A 25,782-nucleotide genomic window follows, 5' to 3' on the forward strand; every position below is an offset into this window, starting at 1 on the left:
TTTAAAAACACACAGGTGAAAGTTAATAAATGTTTTTCTTTAAAACCTAACAAAGAACTTACAAACTCCAGTGTTGCTGACAGCAGCATTACACATAAATGGGTATAAACTATGGTATAACACTAAACACTGGAGTTATTTTAAAACAGAACAAAAGACGCAGAACATTCCAGAACGAACTGGAGGCGATGCCATTGGACGAACAGACCGAGCATAGACTTTTTACAAATAAAAACAAAAACACTCATAAAAGACACATGTTGGCATATTTGCAAACTGAATGCACGTGGCAAATACTGGGATACCTTCGTTTGCTGTTTATTTCTTTTACTATAGTATGTAATTGAATTTAAACTACAGATTCCCGAGTACTGGTGTTTTGTTTCAAGCCAGTTGGTAGAAAGCTGAAGGTAAGACATTTTCTCTTCACATTTATACAAATTCATACCCACAAGAATGAAGAGGCATTCTCATTAGAAATAGGTTACTCCTTAGTTGTATTTAAGGATCACATGATAATATTGGTTTTAACCATCTAGAAATTGCCAAGTTATCCAATTAAACTGGAACACAGTGGTAAACAGATGCAGATATAACCCAGGTACGGATTTAGACTTGCAGAGAAAGAAAAACATTTCTCCTCAGATGTTTGGTTTTGTTCCGCATTACTTGTGTCAAATGATCAAAATAAAGAAGCTTTCCTCTGTCTGATCACTAAAAATAGGGCAATTATGTGCAGTTGTTTTACAATTAAGAAGCTGAGGTTGTATTCTTTCTGATAGGTCTACTAAACAAAAACCCTGTAAAGAAAAAATATATATATTTTAGTGGAATAACTAATTAAACATCAGAAAGCACAGACATTTTTTACAATAGTAGAAAAATGTTGAGAAAAGTATCAATATTTTAATTAAAAAAGAAGTAATGTATTAAAACTGCCTTAAAACAAATCATTACTCAGCTCCATGGGGAAAACACAGCAGTAGTGGTGGTGGTGGGTGCTAATAACCTCATTTTATTTTTTTATATCCCGTTCATAGAGAGCATGGTCTTCCAAATTCACATTATGGAACCATCAGCTCCCGAACAGAACAGCAGTAATTTAACATCTGACAAGCTTTTCTACATATTTCCCCATAGTTGGAATGACACAGCAAAGTCACGTCATCAACTTTACGGCCAGAGAGGTGGTTTCAAGCCTGCCCCAATCCAAACTCAGATCACAGCAGCTTTCATTCAGTTTGATACCACTATCTGTTACGTGTTACATAGGTGTTAGGTACCGCTTTCAACTCTGAGGCTTGCTCCTCTCATGTTCTGTCCAACATTGACAATGGAGCTGGATAACTGGCTTTCTGTTTGGCCAAATACAAAGCAGGCCGCGGATGCAGAAAAGTGATGAACTTGTGTCTGAGATGATACACCAAGCATCTCAGACAATAGATCAGGGGTCCCCAAACCCAGGCCTCGAGGGCTGGTGTCCTATATGTTTTCCAACCAACCTGCCATTGAAGCTCCTTATTGGCTTAACACACCTGATCCAGGTAATCAGCAGCAGATAAGGCAGGATTTCTGGAAAACCAGCAGGACAGCGGCCCTCGAGGCCTGGATTTTGGGACCCCTGCAATAGATCATCCAGCAGAAAACTCTATCGTTGTTAACCTTTCTGAATATCCCTTCAGAGGTCGCCCCAGCAAAACAGCTTTCACTGATTCGCACAGGTGGTTTGGCAGAGAGTTTTACACCAGATGCCCTTCCTGACACAACCTTGTATTTTATCTGGGTTGGGGACCGCCTCAGTCAGGGGGACCCAGACTTGGGCCCCCTTCTGGCTACATAGTAGCGCAATAGCTCTCACCAAAGGACCCACACTGGATGAAGCTTATTGCAAAATCTGAGCTTTAATTCAGGATAGTTTTTTCAGTCTTTCTTTGTCACTTCTGGTTTCAAGTATGATACCGAGCATCACAAAGAGGCAAACTGAGCTTTGACCCAAACTTCACTTTTGACTGCAGACTCTCCTTTATTTTTTCACACAACAATGTAATTTGTAGGTTCCTTAAACATGAAAAAAATCCAGCCCTATATTTGTGAAGTGTTTTTTTTACATTTTTTATTATATATATTTTTGTTTAATTTGGCCTTCTGTGTATTGGGTTTGACACTCCAGTGTTCATCTAAACACAAAACGTGCCATTACCTGTCAAACCTGTAGGAGGCAGTGTGAACACGGACATGAGCATGTGATGATATCAACTAACATTACAAAAAAAACAAGACACCACAAACTGCAAGCAGGGCTGTTTACTCACCTCTCATAACCTAAAATAAAAGCTTTTAGTTAACTTTTCTTTTAACATAATTGCTCTTTAACAGTAAAACAGACTGTTTTTTGAATGGATAATGTAAAGCACAAAGCTGTCATTCGTCCATGCTTCACATTTTAGTTTTCAATATGAAGTAAAAAGGACATTGCTGTGTTTAAAGACCCACTCAGATCACCTTTTGAAACATTCCCCTGGCCTTCACTTATGATTATGCCATTTTTAGCCAAAGTCATTTTGGCTGGCTCCGAGTTATGGGTGGGACCAACCCTACCCCCTTTCCCGCCCTGTTGCGGAACGGAGCAGGAAGCTTGCGGCCTGCCCAGTATATTTTATACGTCAAAAAAATGCTCTTTTCCAATTAGTTTTTTTTTATCTGCTTCTAATTCACAACTATTTGAATAAATAGAGAGGTCATTTAGAGCTTAATCTTCTTGATATGTCATCTATTATCAAAAAATGCCACAACAACACATCAAAAACATAATATTCATTGAAGTGTGTCTTTACTCACTATAGAGTAGAGATATGAGGGTTTGAATGAACGCTTCCCCTCCTCTTAGTATCCGTCTGAATTCAGACATCTGATAAATCTATCAAGAAATTGTAAATGAATATTACAAACACATGCTGCACATCTTAAAACATGTTTATTGGTCATATACAAAATAAAGAAGCTGTTTATCAACAAACGTACAATATATACAACAAGAAATTAAAGATGGCACGGACAGATGATGAAACATTTCATGATTACCAATGCCTTGTCATCATCACCGCCTACAAATTCCAAAAAAGTACAATAATTTAGTTGAAGATAAATACTTACAAAGACCAGCACATTTTAAGGGTTTTCCAGAAAAGGTACAGCCGCAGAATAATTTATTACATCCCATACAGAAATATTACAAAACACAGACTTTCCTAACACAAGCTCTTTTGTCAAGAGATTACGCCGTATTCACACAAACACACCGCCGTCCTTCATCTTTAAACCAAATCACTCCTCAGCAGCCAGGTGAGCAAAACGGGGATGGAGAGTGGCGTTCAGGCGGGAGATAAAAAGCAAAATCAGTGCGTTGTTGCTCCTGATTGTTTGAAATATATGCATACCAAATGTGTGTGTGTTTGTGCGTGTAGGGGGTGTTAGTCTGCAGAGAGGTTGGTTCTTTCACTTTCTGGGTCAGTGGAGGGTGAAAGGACCGGTGGGGACCTGTGGCGTGATTCAGCGACAGGAGAACAACTCCTCTTTGTGATTGGCTCAGGAGCCAGATCAGGAGTTAATGATTTCTGGATGAAGTGAATGTTTTGGGGAGGGGCTGAGTTGCCATTGTAAATGAGGGCAGGGTAAATCAGGTGGCTGACCTGCAGAAGTGTCTCCTCCACCTCTTTTCAGCCCTTGTAAATTATTTAAAGCTGAGAGAATGAGTGGCCGCTCTGGTTTATCTCCAGCTCTGACCTCTGCACAGCCAGAATGCGCTCGCTTCAAACACTCTGCGAAGAAAAGCTGCCTGCGCGGTTATCACTGAAGGTCACCGCTGTCAGCTGATCGCGTCTTCTCATCAAGATGAACCCCTGTAATGTTTAACTAGTTTGTGTATACAGAGTCAGCTCAGAGCGCTGCAACAACCTCACATCTGGAAGACAGAAGGCATGAGTCCCAGGTTCCTGGAGGCTTCGTGCCCATTGACCACTTTACCTTTTCAATTAATGTGTTCTTAGTTAATCAAAACATTGGTTCCTTTGTTTTTATGCATACAGACAGGTACAGTGAACAACAAATGAAATGAGGGGAATCTGCCACACTGGAGTCATAGACAGAAGTGTGGTCTTTATGCCAGAAGATGCTGCTTATCCTCAGCCAGCAGCATCACCCTCCTGTGTGGCAGGAGCTGCACCGTTTGCATAACTACACATCAGTCACCACGTGTGACCTTCTCAAACATAAGCTGAGATTCTCTGTGTGTGTGTGAGGCACAAACTGAACTGCAAAACCCTCCATCCTACAGAGTTTGCTCAGTTGTCAACTTCCACAGCTTTTTTAACAGATAAAGGTAAGAATCCCAACTCCTTTTGGAAATAGAAAGCTTTCCTTTGACTGTTCGGTAAATGATCCAGTATGTTTACCAGGAAAGTCTCGGTGTTTTCTGAATTATTGCCATGTGGTCGTGTATCGCTGTGAAAGGTTACCTGTTAAAATGAGGGTCTCAAGAAACTGTAGTCAAGCCAACCTGGTAGGATTAAGTGATTTTGCAGTGCACTTTCTCCTCCCACTTTATGTTGTTTAACCCTTGGTCAACTCACAACATTCTCTGAAAAAAATCCTCGGCATAAACATAGAGCGTGTTCTCAGTCTAATCATATGTGAGGGAACCACTGGTATGTCTCCTTTTACCCTCTCTGCGTCTTGACTACACGGAGATGTAGTCCATGTCAAGACCAAGGTTGCATTCCTTCCCTAAGAGCTTACAGCGTGTTTTTTTTTTTTGTGGTTGAACATTACAGAGTAGACACTTTAATCCAAAGCAACCTGGGACGGTCTGGGTGAGTCCCATTGCCCCGGCTGGAGTAAGCAGGAATGTCGTTAAACTGAGACATTTCCAAACTTTTTCAAGATCCCTGCTTCTCCAGAGTCCCACTGTGGTTGGTTTTATTTCTCCTTCAAAACATGATCTTTTCTTCCAAAACAATGACCATCTACTCTGGGATACTGTGACCAACAGACTGGCAGAGAGGCTTCTCAGCCCAGTGATTAAAGTGGAGCTCCCCCCATGTAAGGACGATTATAAACCCGTCACTCTGCGCGGCAGCAGCTAGCTCGCCCAATACCGTCACATGGTGTTTCAGGTAGCTACTTCTGAAGGAGTTTTGGCTTCATGAAATGTTTGATTTAAAATGAAGAAGTATGCCTGAAAGGCGAGACTCGTGCCGACAAACAGAGCTTTAAATAACAGAATATAAAACAGGTATTCAATAACAAAGGTTGTTCCACATCCTGGACATCTCCACGAACAGTCCAAAAAATACTCTAAATGTACACAAGATGTACTCACAGAGAGCTAATGTAAAAGAACCGAGCAGCCGGAGGAGTGATGCAGCCCTCCAGGTAACACCTCCATGCCTCATCAGGAGACCTGATGTTCTGAACCATAACAAGTCCTCCTTTTCTCAGTGCTTTCATCTGCAGCCCAGAAACACAGCTGCCTTTTCAGAGTCAAACAGTCGACATTTATTACCTCGTCATAAACCGAACAGCACACAACCATGAAGCGCACGCGCCTACTCACAAGAGGAACAGCAAAGCTACCCAGTAATTAAGCCACTTTTGGTACAGTTGCAAAATAGAGAGATGCTGTATATCAAACAGATTTTTCAATACCTTTTCACGTGTCAATACAAAGATAACTGTCCTTATAAAATTACAGACTCTGTCACAAAGACTTCTGGAGTACGACGCCACAAAGGACTACTTTATGATAAAGCCAGTAAGTGACACAGCCCGCTTGTGTGACTGGAAGCATGTTTTCTCTATCAAGTCTTTTCCCGCTGACTGAGTTTGTGGTTAAAGGCAAAGATTTGCAGCATAAATTACTTTGTAAGAAAGAAAGAAATTCACCTAAATGTTCATCGGATTCCTAAACTTTTTCTTCTGAGCAGCAAAAGGGATAAAAAGCAAACCCTGTTGTTCTGAATCTTGCCTTCGCAGCCACATAAACGAGCGTTTTCCTGTCATCGATCCTGCTCATCACCAAGCACAGGTGAACGCAGTTTGCACAGACCGCCCCATCCTTCCTCACTTCCTTCTGCTCAGAGGAGCCAAGGCACTGGCCCTTCCAGATTTTTTTACTAAACGTTTGTGCTAAACCACTTTTTTTTTAACTTTCCCTGAAAGTCCTTTCACTACTTTTTTGTCCCCCCCCCCCCCCATTTTTGGTTATCATAAGCCAGCTCTGCCCCCCTCTTCCTAACTTAAGGAAGTATGCACGTGGAAAAGGAAGCTGTCTGGAGCCGGAGAGGAAAGGTTGACGTAAACAGAGCTGAACGTGAGAAATACAGCCAACTGAGTATAGATACTTCAAAACAAACACAGAATTTCACAGAATCCTGATACACAACAGCTCACACACACACACAATACAGCTTGGACCTCGTGAATGACAACACAGTACAAAACAGTAGAAATACACTTACCACCACTATAGAATATATAGATTCTTCTTTAGTACCTTCTGAAAAAGTTCTGGAGTGGAAGCCACAGGAGGGAGTTCAGCCGCCCGCATCAGCAGGACTGTTGGGTGAAGGCCTCAGCACGTTTGCTGGGAATTTTGATGGCGTCTTAGAACGTGCTGGTTTTTCTTTTTGGTCGCTGTTTAAAGCGAGGCAGCAGTTCTCCTCCTCTGCTTGCTTCTCATTCTTCACCCGCATTGATCTCAGATGGGTAAAGCGAGCGTCCCCGCAAATGGGAGGAGGCGGGGGCAGCTGAACTCCATCCTGTCTCACCTCCATCTTTCTGGTTCGTCCTGCCCTCAAGACCGTGCATCTGTCTTTGACTTCACTATTGTGATCACGCTTGTTGCCGTCGCCACCTTCCCTGGTATGAGTGGACCGATGACCGATGACGCAACCCCGCCTCCTCCTCCTCCAGCCCTCACCCCGACCCCCACGGCAGGGCTTCGTGCCACAGTCCTGGCGAAGGTCTGTAACGCCTCATATTTGGACCTTAGAGCATCCAGCTCCACACGCATGGATGCGTTCTCATTGGCTAGTTTGTCCACCTCTTGCTGCAGCTGGGCCTTCTGCTTCTCTAGCTCCTCCTTCTGGGTGACTCTCTTCACCCGACAGCTGGCGGCGTAGCCCCGGTTCTTCAAGGTGCGCCTCCGCTGCTTGAGCTGCAGGATCTCCTCTTTGGAGAGCCCTCGAAGGTGCTGGTTGAGCTCCCGCACTGACATGGTCACCAGCTCTCCGTCTGTGAGGCTGGTGCCATTCTCTCCCGGCTCACGCTTCACCTACAGAAAACGGATAAGGAGTGAGTCCCACAAAGAAACAGACAGACATGCACAGAGGCCAATATTCCAGACTAGTGTGAATTGATGTTTGGATGCTGTGGTTGGAAGAACTATAAATGAGAACAGAGACAAATGAAGATCTCCTCATTTTCACCAAAAAGTTTCACAGGAGGAAAGAAATCGATTTAAAATCTGAGGCGCTGGTCAGACCCAACCATCTTGGAAAATCCTCTGATTCTGGTTCCTTGCACCTCCAGAAGTAAGTCTGCCTACCTTTAAAGCTTTGTTTCCTTTGTTAGTCGTCGTCATGCCCAAGAGCCCTGCTCTTCTGCACAGACCTGGAAAACACCACAACAACAAAAAGAGAAAGAAGTGAGAGGTTTTCAAAAATTGCTTTTTTTCCTCTGCATTCACAGCAGCTGACCAGGAGGGGAACCCCAGACCCAACTGAACTATGGCCCACCACGCTACAAGTTCTGACTATCATCCATTATGTTGGTCTCAGATTAAATTGTCAAATCTTATATACAAATGGGACTGAACGTTTAGGCACCCAATGTAAAACGCTATATTATTGTGCATAAAGAAGCCAAGGAAAGATGGGAAAATCTTCTAAAGGTATCAGGTTAAAAGTGAGACATTCTTGTAATTGGTCAAAAAATTAGTGTTTCTTCAAATATTACCCTTTCAAAATAACAGAAACAAAATAAATGTGTGCAAAAGTTCTGCCACTCTGCAGAGGTAAGGCCCCTTTACCCACCCACCCACTCTGGGCAAGTATCCCAGTTGTCTTCCAGTTCTTTCAGACTTCTGGGATGTTTGTTACACACTGCTCATTTCAAGTCTATCCATAGATTTGAAGTTATTTTGAGGTCAAGTGACTGGGAAGACCATGGCAAACCTTCAGTTGATGCCTTTTAATATAACCCAGTGTGGATTTTAAGGTGTGTTTAGGAGTGTTATCCATTTATAGAAGCGTTCCTACAGTGCTGTTTTCTGTTATTGTTAAAGGCTAAATGATGGAAATAAAGCCTAATTTTTTTTTTACATATTACAAGAATGTCTCATCTGTAATCTGAGGCCTTTTGAACCTTGTTCCTTGGCTTCTTTATGCACAATAAATTAACATTTTACCTGGGGTGCCCAAACTTTCTTGCTGTACATCAGCTAAAGTTCACTTCAGTACAAGTTAGAGAAACATTGTTGGATTCAAAGTTTTTGCAGTGCAGCAGCAGCTTAGACCTTTTCCTCTCTACGAGGCTACATAAGAGAAAGTGAAAAACCTTCCGGAGAATTTCCCATGGCTTCCTGTTTCCTGGTGCTTTTACAGTCAAAGCCCACTGCATTTTGCAGTTGAGCTCTGATTGGCTGGTTTTAAGCCACGAGCAGTAAGATGAGTGAGAACGAACAGGAAGTGGTTACCATTGTGGGAAGACTTGGGAAAACTGTTCATAAAGTGTGCAGATAACGAGCTTCACCTCAGCGGGAAGTGGATGTCACCTCGGAGCAGAGGATGCGCTGCCTGAGCGTGTACAGCATGGAAGAGCTGAGAGGGAGGGCTATGAGGGGTCAGCAGAGCGAGAGTGGAGGTGCAGAAGATGAGATCAGCTCCATAACCAGCGTCTGTCAATGACAGGCTTTGTGCTGCACTGGCCCGGTTCTCATCTCAGACCTGTGAGCCTGTGCAGACAGCAGTGAAGAGAGGCCATTGTTGCTAAGCGATTATGGGAGCAGTCATGATGACTCAGCAGATTCCTCATTTCACCCCTACAGCCCCTCCTCAGTCCCACCTAACGTGGTTCTACTTTTCTCTGACACCCCCCATCACGACCTCCATCCTCCTCTCACTATCACTTCGTGCTGAACCTTCATTTTTTTCCTGTCTGACTTCATACCCATCTCACACTGTTCATAAAAATTTGGGCCTGAATGTGGATGCCTCCTATACTGTAGGGGGCAGCATGACCTCTTCTTATTGGTTTACATTCACCAATAAATATTTTTGACTGTATAAAAGAGAACTGGACGGATATCACGTCACATCATGCATAGAAACTGCCTTACAGCAAAATTAAGCCAATTCACTTCATTTTTCCACGATACAAACGTCGCCATCTCAGAGCGAGACGACAGTGATTGGTCAGAGTGATCTAAGTCAACGTTTCTATGGCAACTCCTGGCGGCAATCAGGAGTAAGCGTGTTGGAAGTCAACACCCCTCCCATTGAAAGCGGGCTCTGAAGAATCTGTCAATCAAACTTTCAAGGTGGGGACCAGTGGGCACCATATGTTTTTACTGAGGTATATGATTGGCCAATTTATAACTTAAATAAATTGCAATAAAGAAAAAAAGTGGGAAAAATTTAGGATGAGCAAGAAGATGTTAAGGAAAAGATATCAGAGCAAGAATGCATTTCTGACAAATAGAATGACTGAGTAATAGCTGTTTATTTCTCAATAGAAGTCTATGTCATTTTGGCTTCTTGGACCACCGTGTACTTCCTGTTTGGAGCGAGAAGGGGGTGATTGCTTTGTCCAGTTCTCATATACTATGTTACCAAAAGTATCGGCTCACTTCCCTTGACTCACAAATAAACCTAGGTGCCATCCTATTCCTAACCCATAGAGGTCAATATGATGTCGGTCCACCTTTTCCTGCTTTTACAGCTTCAACTCTTCTGGGACTCTTCCACAAGGTTGAGGAGTGTTTATAGGAATTTTGACCATTCTTCTAAAAGCTCATTGGTGAGGTCACACACGGATGTTGGTGGAGAAGGCCTGGCTCTCAGTCTCTGCTCTAATTCATCCCCAAGGTGTTCTATCAGGTTCAGGTCTGGACTGTATGTGCAGGCCAGTCAAGTTCATCCACACCAGACCCTCTTAACCGTGTCTTTATGGACCTTAAATTCCATAGACCCATTCCATGAAGCTCTCTGTGTACTGTAGTTGGACTAATCTGAAGGTCGCATGAAGCTTGGAGCTCTTTAACAATTGTCTGTGCAGAAAGTCAGCTACCTCTTTTCACTGTGCGCTACAGCATCCACTGACCCCTCAGTACACGTTGTCTACCACTTTGTGGCTGAGTTGCTGTTGTTTCCAAACTTTTCCATTTTGTTGTGATAGAGCTGACAGTTGACTGTGGAATATTTAGGAGCAAGGGAATGTCACCACTGGATTTGTTGCACAGGTGGCGTCCCGTAACACTTCCACACTGGACTTCATTGAGCTCCTGGAAGCGGCCCATTCTTTCACAAATGTTAGTAAAAACAGTCTGCATGCCTGAGTGCCTGATTTTATACACCTGTGGCCAGACCAAATGATTAGGACACCTTATTGTGATAAATTTGGATGGGTGAGTGAATACTTTTGGTAATATTGTGTATACAGTTAATGATGAACAAAAGGAGAAGAGCTAGAAGATGAGTGGAACAAGGAAGTCTTCTAGAGCAGTGGTCCCCAACCCCCAGAATGGTCCGCGTGGCACTTGGCGCAGATAGAAACAAAATGCATAGGCTTACTTTGATGATTTCTGTTTTGTTTATTTTCTGATGCTGAAGGAAGTTTTATTTTGGAAAACTACTGGATTCTGTTCACCACATCGGTGTGTCTTGACGCTTCACGTGACTTTAAGCAGCTGCTCGGATGTGCCAAGTTGAGGGAGAAAAGAGCCAGTGAAAAAAACTAAAGAAGAGTCTTAGACTTCAAAGAAAAATAAAGCTGCTATTTAGAAACACAACCAGAAGTTTTCCTCCAAGTACGTATTTATGAAGACAGTTGTTCCCACGGACCAGAAGCTGCTCGCTCTGCCTAATATGCTGCAACAGACTTTTAAATGTTTCACACACGCTTATAATAAAAGTTGCAGATACTGTGGGTTCATGTTCATTATGTAGAAAATACCAGTTTTATGACTGTTGTGTCATTTTATTTTGCTTTATTGATCCGTCACACCATGAAAGTCAGACGCGGTTGAATTTAGCGTTCGGTTGTAAGCATCCACTTTGACGTTTAAGGGAAAATCTTTATCACAAAATTTAAGTTTCATGGGTTAAAGAAGCCAAAATCCCATAGACTTCTCAGTCAGTCATTCTATTTTTTAAAATAAGCATTTTTGCTCTGGTGCATTTTTCTTAACATCTTCTTGCTTATTCTAATTTTTTTTCTATATTTTTTGTTATCGCAAATTCTTCAAATTATAAACTGGCCCCCACCTCAAACGTAAGCCCGCTTTCAGTGGAAGGACTGTGGACTTTCAACAAGTTCACTCCTAATTGGTGACAGTAGTTGCCATAGTAACTTTGACCAACCAGACCAATCACCGCTTACTGACGTTGTCTGGCTCCAAATAGCAGCGTCTGCATCACGGAAAAATGGCGACTGAATTGGTTTCATTTGGTTGGAGAAGGAAGTAAGCCGTTTTCTATGGGTGACGTCTCTTATACAGTCAATGTGTGTACTCTTTACTTGTACTTTAGTAATATTTTGCAATAGCAACATTCTCAAGTACAGCATTTATCTGTTCTTCCTATTCTGTTAGTATGGCACCCCACTCCACGCCTAGTTTCCTTTCTTCTTGTACATGACTCAGAATGCATCTTTTCTACAATGCACCTCCATCTTTGAGGGGGTGTGAGTGACACTGTCTCACAATCAAGAAGCCCTGCAGGACGGAAAGTACACATGGCCTATGCGCACAAAACAACACAAACCTGAACATGACTGGCGTGCACTCCAAGAACTCCAAACATATAAGTTCTAAAGGGTCTAATTCATCCTTAGAAAAAAACACTTGAAACTGAAAACAAAGACTTCATATTTTCAGTTTCCTTAAATGTTTCTGATCACTAAATCTGAAACTGCTTCATTCATCTGGCTGACCACTGTGCACGTGCTCATGCACGTCAGCCTCCTTCATGTTCACGACCCCCCATCACCACCACTGTACGTTGATCCTCGCACAATAGACGATCAAAGATGGAGGGATGGATGTTGGGGGTGGGGGTTTCCTGGCAGGCACTGGTTGTTTACCCTCTGTGCCCAACCCCCCCATCAGCAATTCAGACAAAAAGCTTGTCACAAAGCACATGCACACCGCCCTGTGATGGAGGTGGGGGGTGGGGGGTGGTTGATAGTCAAACATGTGGAGATGAGTCTGGGCAAAAGTATACATCCCTTCCAAAATGCCATTTTCACCTTCAAGCTTTTTTCTTTCCTCTGCTCAGCACCCACCCCAAAAAAACGAAAAAAAAAACATTATATAGCCTCCTGGAGCAGCATCATGAGTTTCAGCAGGGAGGTCTAACTTCCCAGTTCTCTCTGTTGCATTTTGCCAAAATTTATGGATCCGTTTTACTTCATTCGAGTTAGTTTTGTTTTTAATGTAAGAATGAATTTCAAAATAAAAGTTTCATAATTTATGGGTCAACAATGAACAGGTTAAACTGAAAATGCCTCCAAATTTTGTGAACAGCTTTGAGGAGCGACCCCCTCCGGGATGCAGACTCCAGGATCCTTTGCTGTACACAGGGCTAATATTTATCAAGGGGCATGTGTACAAAAAGGTCCTGGGGTGTCCTTCCCGTTATGCTGTCTTTTTTTTTTTTTTTGGGGGGGGTATCAGAGTCTAAGGTGGTACAACAGACAGTTTTTGTGCTGTGGCAGGCTGTATTTTTATGGTGCCGCTGGAAGAATGCTGACAACTCAGGAGCAGAGCTGCTTACAGTAACAGTGAGGAGAAAACATGCACATGTGTGTGTGTGTGTGTGCGTGTGTGTGTGCTGGAGGGAGGTGGGGGTTACAGGTGAGGAGCAGCATAGGTGAGCAAAATATGGCCTCAAGACCAGAAAAGATAAAGTTGCAAGAAAAGAAAACTGAGGATTGGGGAGATAAGGGGGGGGGGGGTCTGAAAGAGTGCTGACGTCTCCAGCGCTGATTAGCGTTACACAGAGACATCACACCCACAGCGGAGAAAAATGCTGAGTATGTAGGGAAGGCTGGGGGGGGGGAGTGACAAGGGAGGAGAAAAAGAAGAAAAGAGAGATGTCTTGGAGGAGAAGGGTGGAGGTGGGGTTGGTATGAAGAAAGAGAAGATGGGGGTGCAGGGAAGGAGGAAGACGAGGGGGTGGGAAAGCATTTGGGTGAAAATGCACCCTCAACACATTTGTAAGAGCTTAGCTGTTGAGCACAGGGATCTGGGGGAGGTGGAGGGGATTGGGGTCGACTAGAGAAAAACCTGAACTCAGCAACGAACACAATGAAAACTTCCAATTAGAAAAGTTCTGAGGCTGATCCGGTAAAATGAAACCACCCTAACCCCACAGAAAAAAGCTCCATGATGACCCCAAGGTGCATCCTGGTCCAGATCTGATTCAGGTCTGATCCAGAGCTGGTCCTGATCGGATTCAAGTCTGATCCAGAGCTGGTCCTGATCTGATTCAGGGCTGGTTTCTTCTCTTTCTGGTTCAGCAGGTATAAATGTTTACCTGAACTTTGGTTTGGACAAAAACCAAGAAAACTGGTCTTCTAGATAACAAAGGTTCTGGTTCTCTTGCAGATGAACGTCGGTGCGGTTCACTTCAGAGTAAAGGCAGATGGAAGTTCCACAGACCAAAGGGAGGAGGAGAACGAAAGGGAAGAGATACTATAAGCTCAGTGTGATTAGAGGAGATTCACAGTCTGAATCTTTTAAAACTGCCAAACCAAGAGAGCCATCAGAGGAAATCCGTTCTGGATCAGGCCAGCACCTCACCTGCCTGAGGATGTCATCTTCATTTCAGATGAATCAAGGTGGACAAAAGCACAAGTAAAAGTGTGTCAGCAGCTGATCAGAGGTTCACGCGGACTTCAGGAGGCAGACTAACAGGATCATGAAGCTCGTGCACGCCTGTACGTGCGCAGACGCCTTCAGACAGAGCTCTAATTAATCTTGTTTAGGAGGAGCTCCGGTCACTGCTGACACAGACACTTTTCTGAGAAAGAGACTTTACACTTAAGGCTTGGCAACGTTGGACAGACGCGAGGAAACAAACAGCAGATTAAGGCACCAAAAGCGACCTGAGGGTCGCTGCACGTGGGCCTGTGCACGCACAAACAAAACAGCAAATATAGTATGATCAAGAATAGACTGTAGAGTGGTTTGCGATGCAGTGTTGATTGAATAATCCCACCAATAACTGGTGCGCTGTCCCCCTGAAGCAACTCTCTGAGCAATAACTGATGATGGCATTCGAGTCAGGCGGCGCTGGAACGCTGTAGGACTCTGAAGAGACGTGATGTAGAGACACAGCCAATGCCTAAGGTGGGGGGGGCGAGACCTAAAGCCCCAAAGCGATACAAAAACCAGATCCTGGCTGCGGTCCACCTGGCTCCTGTTAAAAACAAAGGAGGCAGAGCTCATCGATCCACAGCGAGGAGAAGGTGTTGAGGGAGTTGGTAAATAATTAACGACAGGCACAGTTTGGAGGCTTATTGAGAATTAAGAGTCAGATCAGAGATAATTGCAACGTGTGAGTGCAGAAGATGCTCAGAGTGCAGATGAAGGACCATGGAGACGGGGAGGAAAAAGACATCAGTCTGAGCTCTGTGCAGAGGGAGAGGGGGGGCCGCTCTTAAAAGGAGGGAATTTGTCAAGCTGGAGATCAGGATGATAACAGGAGAGACAAAAACACGCAGGTAAAGACTTGTAAAGGAGTGGAACCAGAGAGCTTCACGCCATTCGAAAGGAAGAGCCATCATTTTTACACTTCTCTGAGAGGAATAAAGACAGGCACCCTGTGTGCGCTTGTGAGACAAGAGGCACAAAAAAGTCCTGGCGTCGACACGTTTTCCCATTCCAGGTAGTAAGTCGGAGTGTGATGATAAATTTCCCAACACAAGCAGAAAAAATGCACTGTCAGGCAATTGAGCCCTGCTCCTTTTTTTTTATAAGCACCTTTCTTTGGGGAGAGAGTGCTGTGTGTGTGTGTGTGTGTGCGTGTGTGCATGTGTATGAGAGCTGTGTGCGTGTGTGTTGCAGAGCTGTGAGGGCAGGCAGCAGGGAGTCAAACGCTGAGTTCATTTCTCCTAAAGCTGTGTCCTCAGTCAGCAGTGCCCACTGGAAACGGAGCCAGAGGAAGAATGTGACAACAGAGGAACCTTCTGAGAAACTCCGATCTGGAGCAAACACACAAACTCATGGACGGAAGCAGTCCTTTTGTCTGTTCCTGACAGCCATGTTAAGGTTTCCCAGTGTCAGTTCAGCTGGAACGATAGCTACTCTTCTCTCTCAGGTAGTACCCAAAACAACCAGCAGTTTGAAGCTAAACATCTCCATCCATCAAACATCAGCTACTTTAAACTAAACCGACAGCTTTGATGAGGAAGAGACCCCACCACCAAACCTCCAGTAAAGCTGGCTAAAATCATTAACCCATGATCGAATTCAGCCCAAACAGAAGTGTACTCCATGGTTCTCTTCACTGAACACGTCAAGGTTTTTCTCCCCAAAAAAAGATCTCAACTGTGTCAGTTTAGACTGTAGAATATCAGGCTACCCTGACATTATCCATAAGAAGAAGTCGTATGGAGCCAAGAAGAGGTTTTCTATTTTCCAGTATGGTTTGTGTAAGGGTTCTGTGGTTTTGTTTGGTTTTTCGTCATGTTCTGAGTTGCCCTCAGTCACACGGTTTCCCGGTCCATCATGATCCATAGCTGTTGTCATTTTAGTGAATTGCCCTCAGCCTGTCTGGTCTTCAGTTCATCCTTGCTAGGTCATCTGCTTTGTTGTGTCACCTTTTTGTTGCTCGATGGGTTTTGTCTTTTTCCAGTTTGTTTATTAAATATTTTATTTCCTGTCACCAAGCCTGGTCTTCTGCATTTTGGGTCCTCCACCACCGGCTCCTGACAGTTTGTCCTTAGAGTATGATGTAGTTTGTGGATGTGGGGGCTGGGGGGGGGGGGGGGGGGGGGCATGACTGACATCAGACCTCTGGAGAATCGATCACAGCAGATCTGTACACCGCCACAGTCCTCCGAACTTTGATCATCTGCAAACTGACCACACCAGACTCTGACCTCAAACGGACACAGTTCTACTATGATGTGAGTGGACCCTTAATCTCACCGCCTAACAACTCATCAGGACCAAACAAGATCATCTTTAGTTCCAGTTTGAGCAGACAGGTGTGACTGCCTGAACATTAGGTTCAAGAGTTCAAGGTCTCTGATATAAACCTCCTTTGGCTCTTCCATCGGCATGGTGGGATTACCCCCAGAGCTCTTCAGGCTCACTCAAACAAGCCTTTTTAAAAACTCAGGTGGGACCATTCCGTTCTATTGTGAAAATCTGGACCAAAGCGAGTCGCAACATTTGAAAACAGATGGATGCTTTCCTTCTTTCCTCTTGTGTCGCCCTCAAGATCTTATGGAGAGAAATTAGACTCAGTCGGATTTGTGCGTGCGTAATTCTTGATTTGTGCGTAAATTAGGATTTGTGTATGCATATTCTTGCTTTGAGCGTGCGTAAATTAGGATTTGTGCATAAATTTGGATTTGTGCGTGATTTGTTACTCACATAATACGTTTTAAGTATAAGTTAAAAAAATATAAAATGAAAAATATACAAAATGTAATTTACGTATGCACAAATTAAGATTACAACAGCTTGAAACTACTTACACACACACATCTTTGAAAAACACGCATGAATCCCTTGTTACGCACACACGAAGCCAAAGTTACGCACGGATCTACCGTGAGACTGTTTTCACGTCTCACAAATTCGTCTGTGAGTGCTGCGTTTAAATACCAGTGGAATGCTTGGTCATTAGACTTTTCCTATCAGCCTTCCCTTCTAAACGTATTTCCTTCAGTGGGTGTAGCAGGGCTTAAAAAAACTTTAAAGGAAAATAAAAATTATTATCTGAGAATATGACGTTCACTTTTAAACGCTAATATATATATTAAAAGTATATTATTCTCCGAGACACCGAATTGATACAAAATGCGTAATAGGAACGACCAGTAGGGGGCACTGTTTTTTCTTCCGGAAAAATCAAAGGCAGTCAGACTGAGAGTCACGGGAAGAATGGCGGCCCATCTCGGTGGTCAGCGCCCCGAAGTAAGTAGCCTCTATGTTCAACACTAACATCTACTGTCTTCATGTATTGATTGAGTCATTGTCTGGATACGTTTAGAAGGGAAGGCTGATAGGAAAAGTCAAATGACCGAGCATTCCACTGGTATTTAAACGCAGCACTCACAGACGAATTTGTGAGAAGTGAAAACAGTCTCACGGTAGATCCGTGCGTAACTTTGGCTTCGTGTGTGTGTAACAAGGGATTCGTGCGTGTTTTTTAAAGATGTGTGTGTGTAAGTAGTTTCAAGCTGTTGTAATATTAATTTGTGCATACGTAAATTGCATTTTGTATTTTTTTCATTTTATATTTTTTTTAACTTATACACAAAACGTATTATGTGAGTAACAAATCACGCACAAATCCAAATATATGCACAAATCCTAATTTACGCACGCACAAAGCAAGAATATGCATACACAAATCCTAATTTACGCACAAATCAAGAATTACGCACGCACAAATCTGACTGAGTCTAATTTCTCTCCATAAGATCTGAAGCTGTACTTTTAGAGACAAAAACCTTTGAAGTTGAACTTTTTGAAAGTGGGTTAGAAAAACACAAACACTTTTGGAGACAAAACTTCGTGTCACGAAGGCGACCCCCTCTGTTTTTTCTCTCTTTGTTTTGTCAAAATTGTGTTAGTGTGTGCATGTGTGTGCACTTCTGTTAGAAATGTTTATGAGCTTCAGAAATTTAAACCACACGCTGCCGATCGTCATACTGCAGTTAAAAAATGCGGCAGGTTGGCGCATTAAGATGATGCAAGTGGAAGACAACTGGAGTTGTGGATGCTCGTGATGGCGAGGCCCTCACAGCCGCACAGTGTTGGCGCTGTGGACCGAGCTCCTTCAACCAGAGGAGGAAACACTGAGACACTGTCTATGGGACAAGTTTCTTTCCCAGCTTCTCGTTGGGTTCAGCTGTTTTCCCCCTGAATGTGGGGCTGGGGCTGGACAGGGGGGTATGAACCCAACAGTCACAACAGACAAGTACTGGCAGGAAACAAGTGGATGGGAGGGAAAAGAAGACGTTTGGAGCAGCAATCATGCAGCAGATCTGCTTACACCATATTTCATCATTACTGTGGAGAAAAAAAACACAACTATTGATCCGCCCCACTGTCCCCCCCCCCCCCCACTGCCTTGCTCTGATACGGCCTTTCATTTCTGCATTTCTCTTTTCACTTCGCTGCACTTTCTGAAATTTGCAAACATAAGACTTTCCTGGAGTCAATTTTAGAGGCAAACAGATCATAAGCAAGCAGACACACAGCAGAGCTTCTTCCTCTGACACTAAGGAGGCAGACAGAGCATCATCAGCACCTGTGCAATCTGCTGCAATCCAGCGCCTGGAGTCTGCAAGCACAGCGGCGGTCTATGAAGCGGCCGCGGGGCGAGGGCCCGGCGGGGAGCTGCACACCGACGCCAGGGCCTTTCTGATCGCATCACCTGCTTCGCTTGTAAACAAAGGTTTGGTTTCAGGACAGAATATATTCTAACCTTAAAGAATAATAATTCATTTTATGGTTTCAACAAAAATGCGGTTCACTTTAGATCAATTGTAAAGAAAATCATATCTGGAACATTCAATGAATCTGAACTGGAAGCACAAAGTCACATTTCTACAACACTATTATAAAGCACAGATGACTGTTACATATTAATTTATAGCATAATAAATGGCAGTATTACTGATGTCACCAGGTTTATGTCTGTCATAAACTGTGCCTCATCCAGCCGGCAGACCTGACCTGGACTGTATGTCCAGGTTTCGTCTAATCCAGAAGAAACCTCAAAGAAAACGGCTTCTTTTAGGTTCAGGAAGTTCACCCAGACTTGAATCAGCTTGAGCGCATCGAGGCATGGACTCAGACACCTCAGGGTAACGCAGCAGTGTTCAGTTCTTTGGACTTTGTTCTGAGAGGAGAACCTTCACGTCACCGCGGTGAGATGTTTGAAAGTATGCTGCAAAGGTCAACTGATGTCAGCGTTCACGACTTCCCTTTCCAACGAGGAACTTGCACTCGCCGGTTTAACCTTGGAGCTCACTCACACACAGAGAGCGCAAGCAGATCTCTGACTTTGTCTTCCACAGTGACTCTCTCTGCACCTTCTCTCATACAAAACAGGGAAACTAGCTGTGGTAAGTAACAAGTGAAAACGCCATCTGTCAGGCGAGAGCGCGTTTGCTGCGCCTCAGCATTTTCAGGGGAATGCCTTGAAGACAAAACGGGCCCTTGTTCTCAATCTCTCTGCAAATCCCATCTCTCATTCTTCCTCCCTCTTCCTTCATCCCCTCTTGCTCCTCACGCCTTGCCGCTCCGCCACCATCAGCAAAGTTGCACACATAAGCATTGGTCAGCGTTCAATTACCGTGAACGCCAGGGAAGGAAGGGAAAGTACTTGACAGAGAAATGCACTTCAAGCACTGATTAAATACTGATACAGAGTATAAAAAGCTAAGCCCCAGGTTGTGTGCGGGACACACAACTGGAAGAGGAAATGAGAAAAGTGTGTGTGTGTGTGTGTGTGTGTGTGTGTGTGGTGTGGGGGGGTCTTTTCTCTTCAATACAACTGTTTCATCATTATGACCCTCTATTACAGTACTTGCCAACTTGCTTACTACATACTTTTGATACACTCTGCAGAGTGCTGACTCCAAGCAAAGCTGCTGATATTGAGTCATTAGGGGGTGAAGTTTCTGTTTTTCCTGAGCCCACGGAGCTCCAGCAGATAGGAGCCGATCCACAGCAGAAAGGGGCCCGGTTCTGGTTTGGTTCTGAGTGGACCTTCGGCTGATTTCACTGTCAAAATAAAAACAATACACTTTTCATTTTTGACAACTTTCCATCAATGGGGCAGTGAAGTCAACAACTGAATAATTCACAGTGACGAGCACGGCTGCGCGCACACGCACGCCGCTCCGAACGCACAAAACCAGCCACAATGACAGCTCCGGCACAAAGGCGCAGCCGCGCACCTCCCTTCACCTTTTCCAGCTGCGGCGGGCCTGCAGACCGAGCCGAGCCCGAGCCCCGACGGGATTCGAGCTCCGGGGACCTTTGTCTGCCCCCTGCCATGTCGCCATAGCTCCACGACACCCCCACCGCTCCGCGAGCGTTGAGTTAAACATTATGATGAATCAGCATCTTCGCCGCGAGCCCAGCTGGTCCACAGCTGGGAGCACGCGCTGCCTGCTCCGGCCCTACGCGCGGCGGTCAGCTCCCTCCCCCAGCCGCCGAAGGCCCGACGTGGCGGCGCACACAAAGCGAGGGACGGAGCAGCCGCTCCAACAGCGGGAGACCCCCTCCCCGCCGCCGGGACGCTGACAGCCCCCGCGGCTCCGTGTGACAGCCCGCGGTGCCGCGTGCTCGCCTCATTCACTCAAAGCTTTCACCCGAAGAGCAGCGTACGGACCTGGAGCCGCTCCCGAGCCCCGGTGGAACCGTTAAACCGAGAGCAGGCAGCCGCCTTCACCTGAACGAGCGCGCCGCGTCGGAGTCTGCCGCGGCTGCACAAGGACAGCCGCGGAGCTGCTGCTGCTGCCGCTGATGGTGCCGCTGATGCTGCCGAAGCTTTACGGTTGATCCCTCCGAGGAGTCACCGGCTAGTCCTGTTCGGTCCAACAGAACAGGGGATCCCCGGCACAGCCGCGCGCTCTAATTCCGACACATGCTCTTGTTCCTGTGACACTGACAGCCGCGGCCCCTTTGTGTCTGCGCTCACGGACGCACCAGCAGCTCCGTCGTGCGCGGCTGTCCCGGCTTCGGGCAGAGCGCGCACCGACAGCCGGCGGTGATGATTCAGCATTCCGGGTTCGCTACCCTTTAAACAGCAGCTGGAACGGAGCGGCGGCGCGGCAGCTCCCGGTGGCGGAAGCGGCTGCAGCGGGCGTGCTCACTCAGCAAATAGCAGCTCCACATTCAGCACTTTCTGAGCGGCACCAGCGCGGTTGGGAGCGCGCGGACTCACCTGAAGTCACACCGGCGCTGCCCGTTCACCGACGGTCTGAGGACGGAGACCGCTCCGCTGAGGAAACGTTTCTGCGCTCGCGCCTCCTCACGGCTCTACAGTTATCCACTCCTTCCGCGCTTGTTTTAGTCTGTGGTCGGAGGCGCCAGACGTCAAATGATGTTTGGATCACATGGTTTCATTCATGAAGGAGCTACGCAACCCGGATTTAAAGAGACACGCAGCACTATTAGCACGCTGCGCGGGACAACGGGCGGCGTGGAAAAAGTGACAGACAGCTGCGCGCGGTTCTAAACTTGGAGCAGCGCTGATCCCGCAGTGAGACGCGGAGAAATTAAAACCCATCCCGTCGATCCTCACAGCCGCCTTGGACGTGGATGGTTTTTATAATGTAGACTATTAGATTAAAAGAAAACGACTAAAAACAGGGAGTTAGCTCGTTAAGTCAAAATTCGAATCAGCCAATCACATGGCAGCAACTCAAGACATATGGACGTAGCAAAGACGATCTGCTGCAGTTCAAACCCAAACCAGGTGACTGAAGTGACCTTTAAAGTGGCATGGTTGTTGGCGCCAGACCTGCTGGTCTGATTATTTTGGAAACTGCTGATCAACTGGGATTTTCACCCACAACCATCTCTAGGGTTTATGGAGATGGATTGAAAAAGAGAAAATATCTAGTGAGCAGCAGTTCTGTGGGTGGAAATGCATTGTTGATGCCAGAGGTCAGAGGGGAACAACCAGACTGTTTCCAGTTGATAGAACTACAACAGGAACTCAAATAACCACTGGTTTGCAGAAGAGCATCTCTGAATGTAAAACATGTCCAACCTTGATGCAGATGGGCTACAGCAGCAGAAGAAAACACCAGGTGCCACTCCTGTCAGCTAGGAACAGGAAACTGAGGCTATAATTCACACAGGCTCACCAAAACTGGACAATAGAAGATTGGAAAACGTTGTGTGGTCTGATGAGTCTCCATTTCTGATGTAACATTTGGATATTGTCAAAATTTGGCATCAAGAACATTAAAGCATGGATCCATCCTGCCTAGTGGTTCAGGCTGCTGGTGAAGGTGCGATGTGTGGGGGGTATATTTCTTGCACACTTTGGACACCTTACTAACTGAGCATGGTTCCAACATCACAGCCTACCTGAGTATTGTTGCTGACCATGTCCATCCCTTTATGACCACAGTGTTCCATCTTCTGATGGCTACTTCCAGCAGGAGAACCCGCCATGTCATGAAGCTGGAATCATCTCAGACTGGTTTCTTGAACATGACAATGAGTTCACCGGATTCAAATGGCCTCCACAGTCACCAGATCTCAACCCAATAGATCACCTTTGGGATGTGGTGGAACGGGAGATTGGCATCCTGGATGCAGCCGACAAATCTGCAGCAACTGTGTGACGCCGTCATGTCAATGTGAACCAAACTCTCTGAGGAATGTTTCCAGTACATTGTTGAATCTGTACCACCAAGGATTAAGGCAGTTCTGAAGTCTAAAGGGGTCCAACCCCGCACTAGTAAGGTGTTCCTAATAAAGAGGCCGCTGAGTGCAGATCCAGCTGCTGCATTTCTGCAAATAAGAAACCAGAGCAAACTCCCACTCTGGTACTACTAAGCTTTCATTTTCACAGAAAGACACCAAAGGTTAGAAACTGTACGCTTCAGAGAAACTGTACTTACAAATAAAATAATATGCTTAATTTAGTATAATTTACAAGTAAATTGCTCCAAAACAGGAAAATCTAAACAAATCAGTCTTACAGTCTTTCAGAAGTCATTCACTTGAGTGAAAATTGTCCCTTCAGCACAGTGACGACTTACATTTAACTTTTGTTGAAAGCTGACAAGTTGTTCTTTCTATACGTTTTACTTTCACTTATGTAGATTTATGATGAAAACCCAGCATTCTTACACTTTCAATTGTAATGTTTTTTGTTTGAAACTTGTACCACTGCAATGAAATTAGTGAAAAAGGATGTTGACTGTAAATATGGATCAGTGTGAAATAATCCTGCTTTGACAGCGCCACAAACTTTAACTATGTTGGACAAGGAGTTGAAATCCCAGAGAGACAACAATCCTGCCTGTAATTAAAGCAACAGTGATGTGAGGTTTTCCTCCAACAACAGAAGACAGAAGCTTCATGACATCCGTTTGTGTTTGTATTGTACACAAATATTGTCCAAAGAATTCAAAATGTTTTTCCTGTATTTGCAGTAAGATTTTAGACTATATGTGTGTCTTCCAATAGTGGCCAGTCTCTAATTGACGTCGGTCTCCAATAAACGCCGGGCCGGCTGGCAAAATGTTGGAATAAACGTCGGGGCTCATATTAAAAGATAAATGGCAATCCACACAAGTCCAAACTTATACTCTTTCAATTTCTTCAATGGGTGCTTATAATTTTACTTGAGTTATATTTTTTGAAGGAGCTGCTCTATAAAGGGAATAGGTGTTTTGGATCACAAACTTTTGGACTTCTATTATTGTACTCCCCAGACGGGATTTTTTGCAGATACACAGATGTTGGCTGCCACTGATATTAAATATTCAAACATGTCTTTGCCTTCATTTAACATTAGAAAGTAAATTAAATTTGTCATCCTTATCTGGGATTTCTACAGAGCCCGTGTCCTGACATTAAGATATAAAAATATATCTTGTTCCCACAGATTAATATCTTGTTCCCACAGGTTATTATGTCGTTCGCACGAAATACTATTCCGTTCCCACAAGATACTATTGCGTTCCCTCAAGATACTATTGCGTTCCCTCAAGATACTATTGCGTTCCCACAAGATACTATTGCGTTCCCTCAAGATACTATTGCGTTCCCTCAAAATACTATTCCGTTCCCTCGAAATGATTAACTCGTGCGAACGCAATAATTATGTCGTTCGATCGCAATAATTATTCACGTCATAAATCATTCACGCGGATATGCCCTCTGTACGCCGGCAAAAGTACTAAGCCGCTTTCAGCGGTAACTTCCGTGTCTCTGTGACCCATATTCGTTCAAAAAAGGAACATGAAAAACAAAAATGATCACTTTATTACTGTCTCAATGAATATAAGAAAAATATCAAAAGATTTATGATAACTAGGCTGCTTTGTCATACGATAGCTCCTGCTAGGCTACTACTAGCTCCGCCGCAGAGCTCTTTGATGTATGCCGGCATTTGGGCAACTGGCTGGTCTGTTGACAGACAGCTGATATTGTAGTTTAGGGTCGAATAGGAATAATAATATTCAGGACTTGTCTTTTATTAACTTTAGTAGTCAGTTGCTTTACATTCGAAGGCTAATATGATATTTTTCAGATTTTCATCGAGAAAATAACAGATCGACCATTCTTGCTTTTATTTTTACCCCTATTGAATGCTCACAGAGACACGGAAGTAGCGGCAGGAAGCGGCTTTTGCAGCAAGATGACTGAGGGCGTACCAGATCATCATCGTGTGAATGAACGTGAATACGATGGATGCTTCTGTGCTTTTTAAAATAAATAAATCTGTTCTCTAAACATCCTCCGTGTCTTCAATGCAATGTAATGAGACACACACAGACAGAAATGTGAAGGTATCTGCTGTAAATCTATGACGTAAATTAATAACAGGATCAATGATCGGCTAGTCAGTTAGCATGTATCCTTATAGCCTTCGAATGTAAAGCAACTGACTGCTTAAGTTAATAAAAGACAAGTCCTGAATATTATTATTTCTATTTGACCCTAAACTACGATATCAGCTGTCTGTCAACAGACCAGCCAGTTGCCCAAATGCCGGCATACATCAAAGAGCTCTGCGGCGGCGCTAGTAGCAGCCTAGCAGGAGCTATCGTATGACAAAGCAGCCTAGTTATCATAAATATTTTGATATTTTTCTTATATTCATTGAGACGGTAATAAAGTGATCATTTTTGTTTTTCATGTTCCTTTTTTGAACGAATATGGGTCACAGAGACACGGAAGTCACCGCTGAAAGCGGCTTTTGCCGCCGTACAGAGGGCATATCCGCGTGTATGACTTATGACGTGAATAATTATTGCGTTCGAACGGATTAATTATTGCGTTCGAACGACATAATTATTGCGTTTGCACAAGTTAATCATTTCGAGGGAATGGAATAGTATTTTGAGGGAATGCAATAGTATCTTGGGGGAACGGAATAGTATCTTGTGGGAATGGAATAGTATTTCGTGCGAACGACATAATAACCTGTGGGAACAAGATATTAATCTGTGGGAACAAGATATATTTTTATATCTTAATGTCAGGACACGGGCTCCGTAGATTTCAAACTCTTCCAGCACTTTAAACAAAATATTTCTCTGGACACTATAACAAATTTCCTT

The 25,782-nt window shown here is 44.4% G+C and overlaps 1 protein-coding gene and 2 long non-coding RNA genes across 8 annotated transcripts; 2 read left to right on the plus strand and 1 right to left on the minus strand.

Moving 5' to 3' along the window:
- The first annotated feature begins 93 nt into the window (after nt 1-93).
- Nucleotides 94-14,450, plus strand: LOC110015481. The gene is made up of 2 exons (XR_002290688.2): nt 94-410; nt 13,883-14,450. It is a non-coding gene; the product is annotated as an uncharacterized LOC110015481 (long non-coding RNA).
- On the minus strand, nt 2,956-21,623 carry LOC101156633 (transcription factor MafG). 6 transcript variants are annotated; one of them, XM_020705351.2, is made up of 5 exons: nt 21,417-21,623; nt 20,075-20,248; nt 18,768-18,896; nt 7,604-7,668; nt 2,956-7,330 (listed from the first exon to the last, which is right to left on the minus strand). In XM_020705351.2, exons 4-5 carry the CDS (start codon nt 7,637-7,639, stop codon nt 6,851-6,853), a joined length of 516 nt encoding a protein of 171 aa, XP_020561010.1. In that variant the 5' UTR covers nt 7,640-7,668; nt 18,768-18,896; nt 20,075-20,248; nt 21,417-21,623; the 3' UTR covers nt 2,956-6,850. The 6 variants fall into 6 exon arrangements, with proteins under 6 accessions (XP_020561010.1, XP_004066215.1, XP_011477508.1 ...); XM_004066167.4 differs by lacking the exon at nt 18,768-18,896; XM_011479206.3 differs by lacking the exons at nt 18,768-18,896; nt 20,075-20,248.
- Nucleotides 7,262-8,552, plus strand: LOC110015482. The gene is made up of 3 exons (XR_002290690.2): nt 7,262-7,350; nt 7,492-7,589; nt 7,747-8,552. It is a non-coding gene; the product is annotated as an uncharacterized LOC110015482 (long non-coding RNA).
- Nucleotides 21,624-25,782: the final 4,159 nt, after the last annotated feature.

The sequence above is a fragment of the Oryzias latipes genome, chromosome 1, assembly GCF_002234675.1.
Source record: "Oryzias latipes chromosome 1, ASM223467v1".
Taxonomy (NCBI): Eukaryota; Metazoa; Chordata; class Actinopteri; order Beloniformes; family Adrianichthyidae; genus Oryzias; species Oryzias latipes.

Excerpts from the sequence above, each read along its gene's own strand:
- LOC101156633 (XM_011479206.3), bottom strand. The coding sequence starts at position 7,639 with ATGACGACGACTAACAAAGGAAACAAAGCTTTAAAG. Across the intron at positions 7,331-7,603 it reads AAGGAAACAAAGCTTTAAAG|GTGAAGCGTGAGCCGGGAGA; the intron begins GTAGGCAGACTT and ends CGTTTTCTGTAG.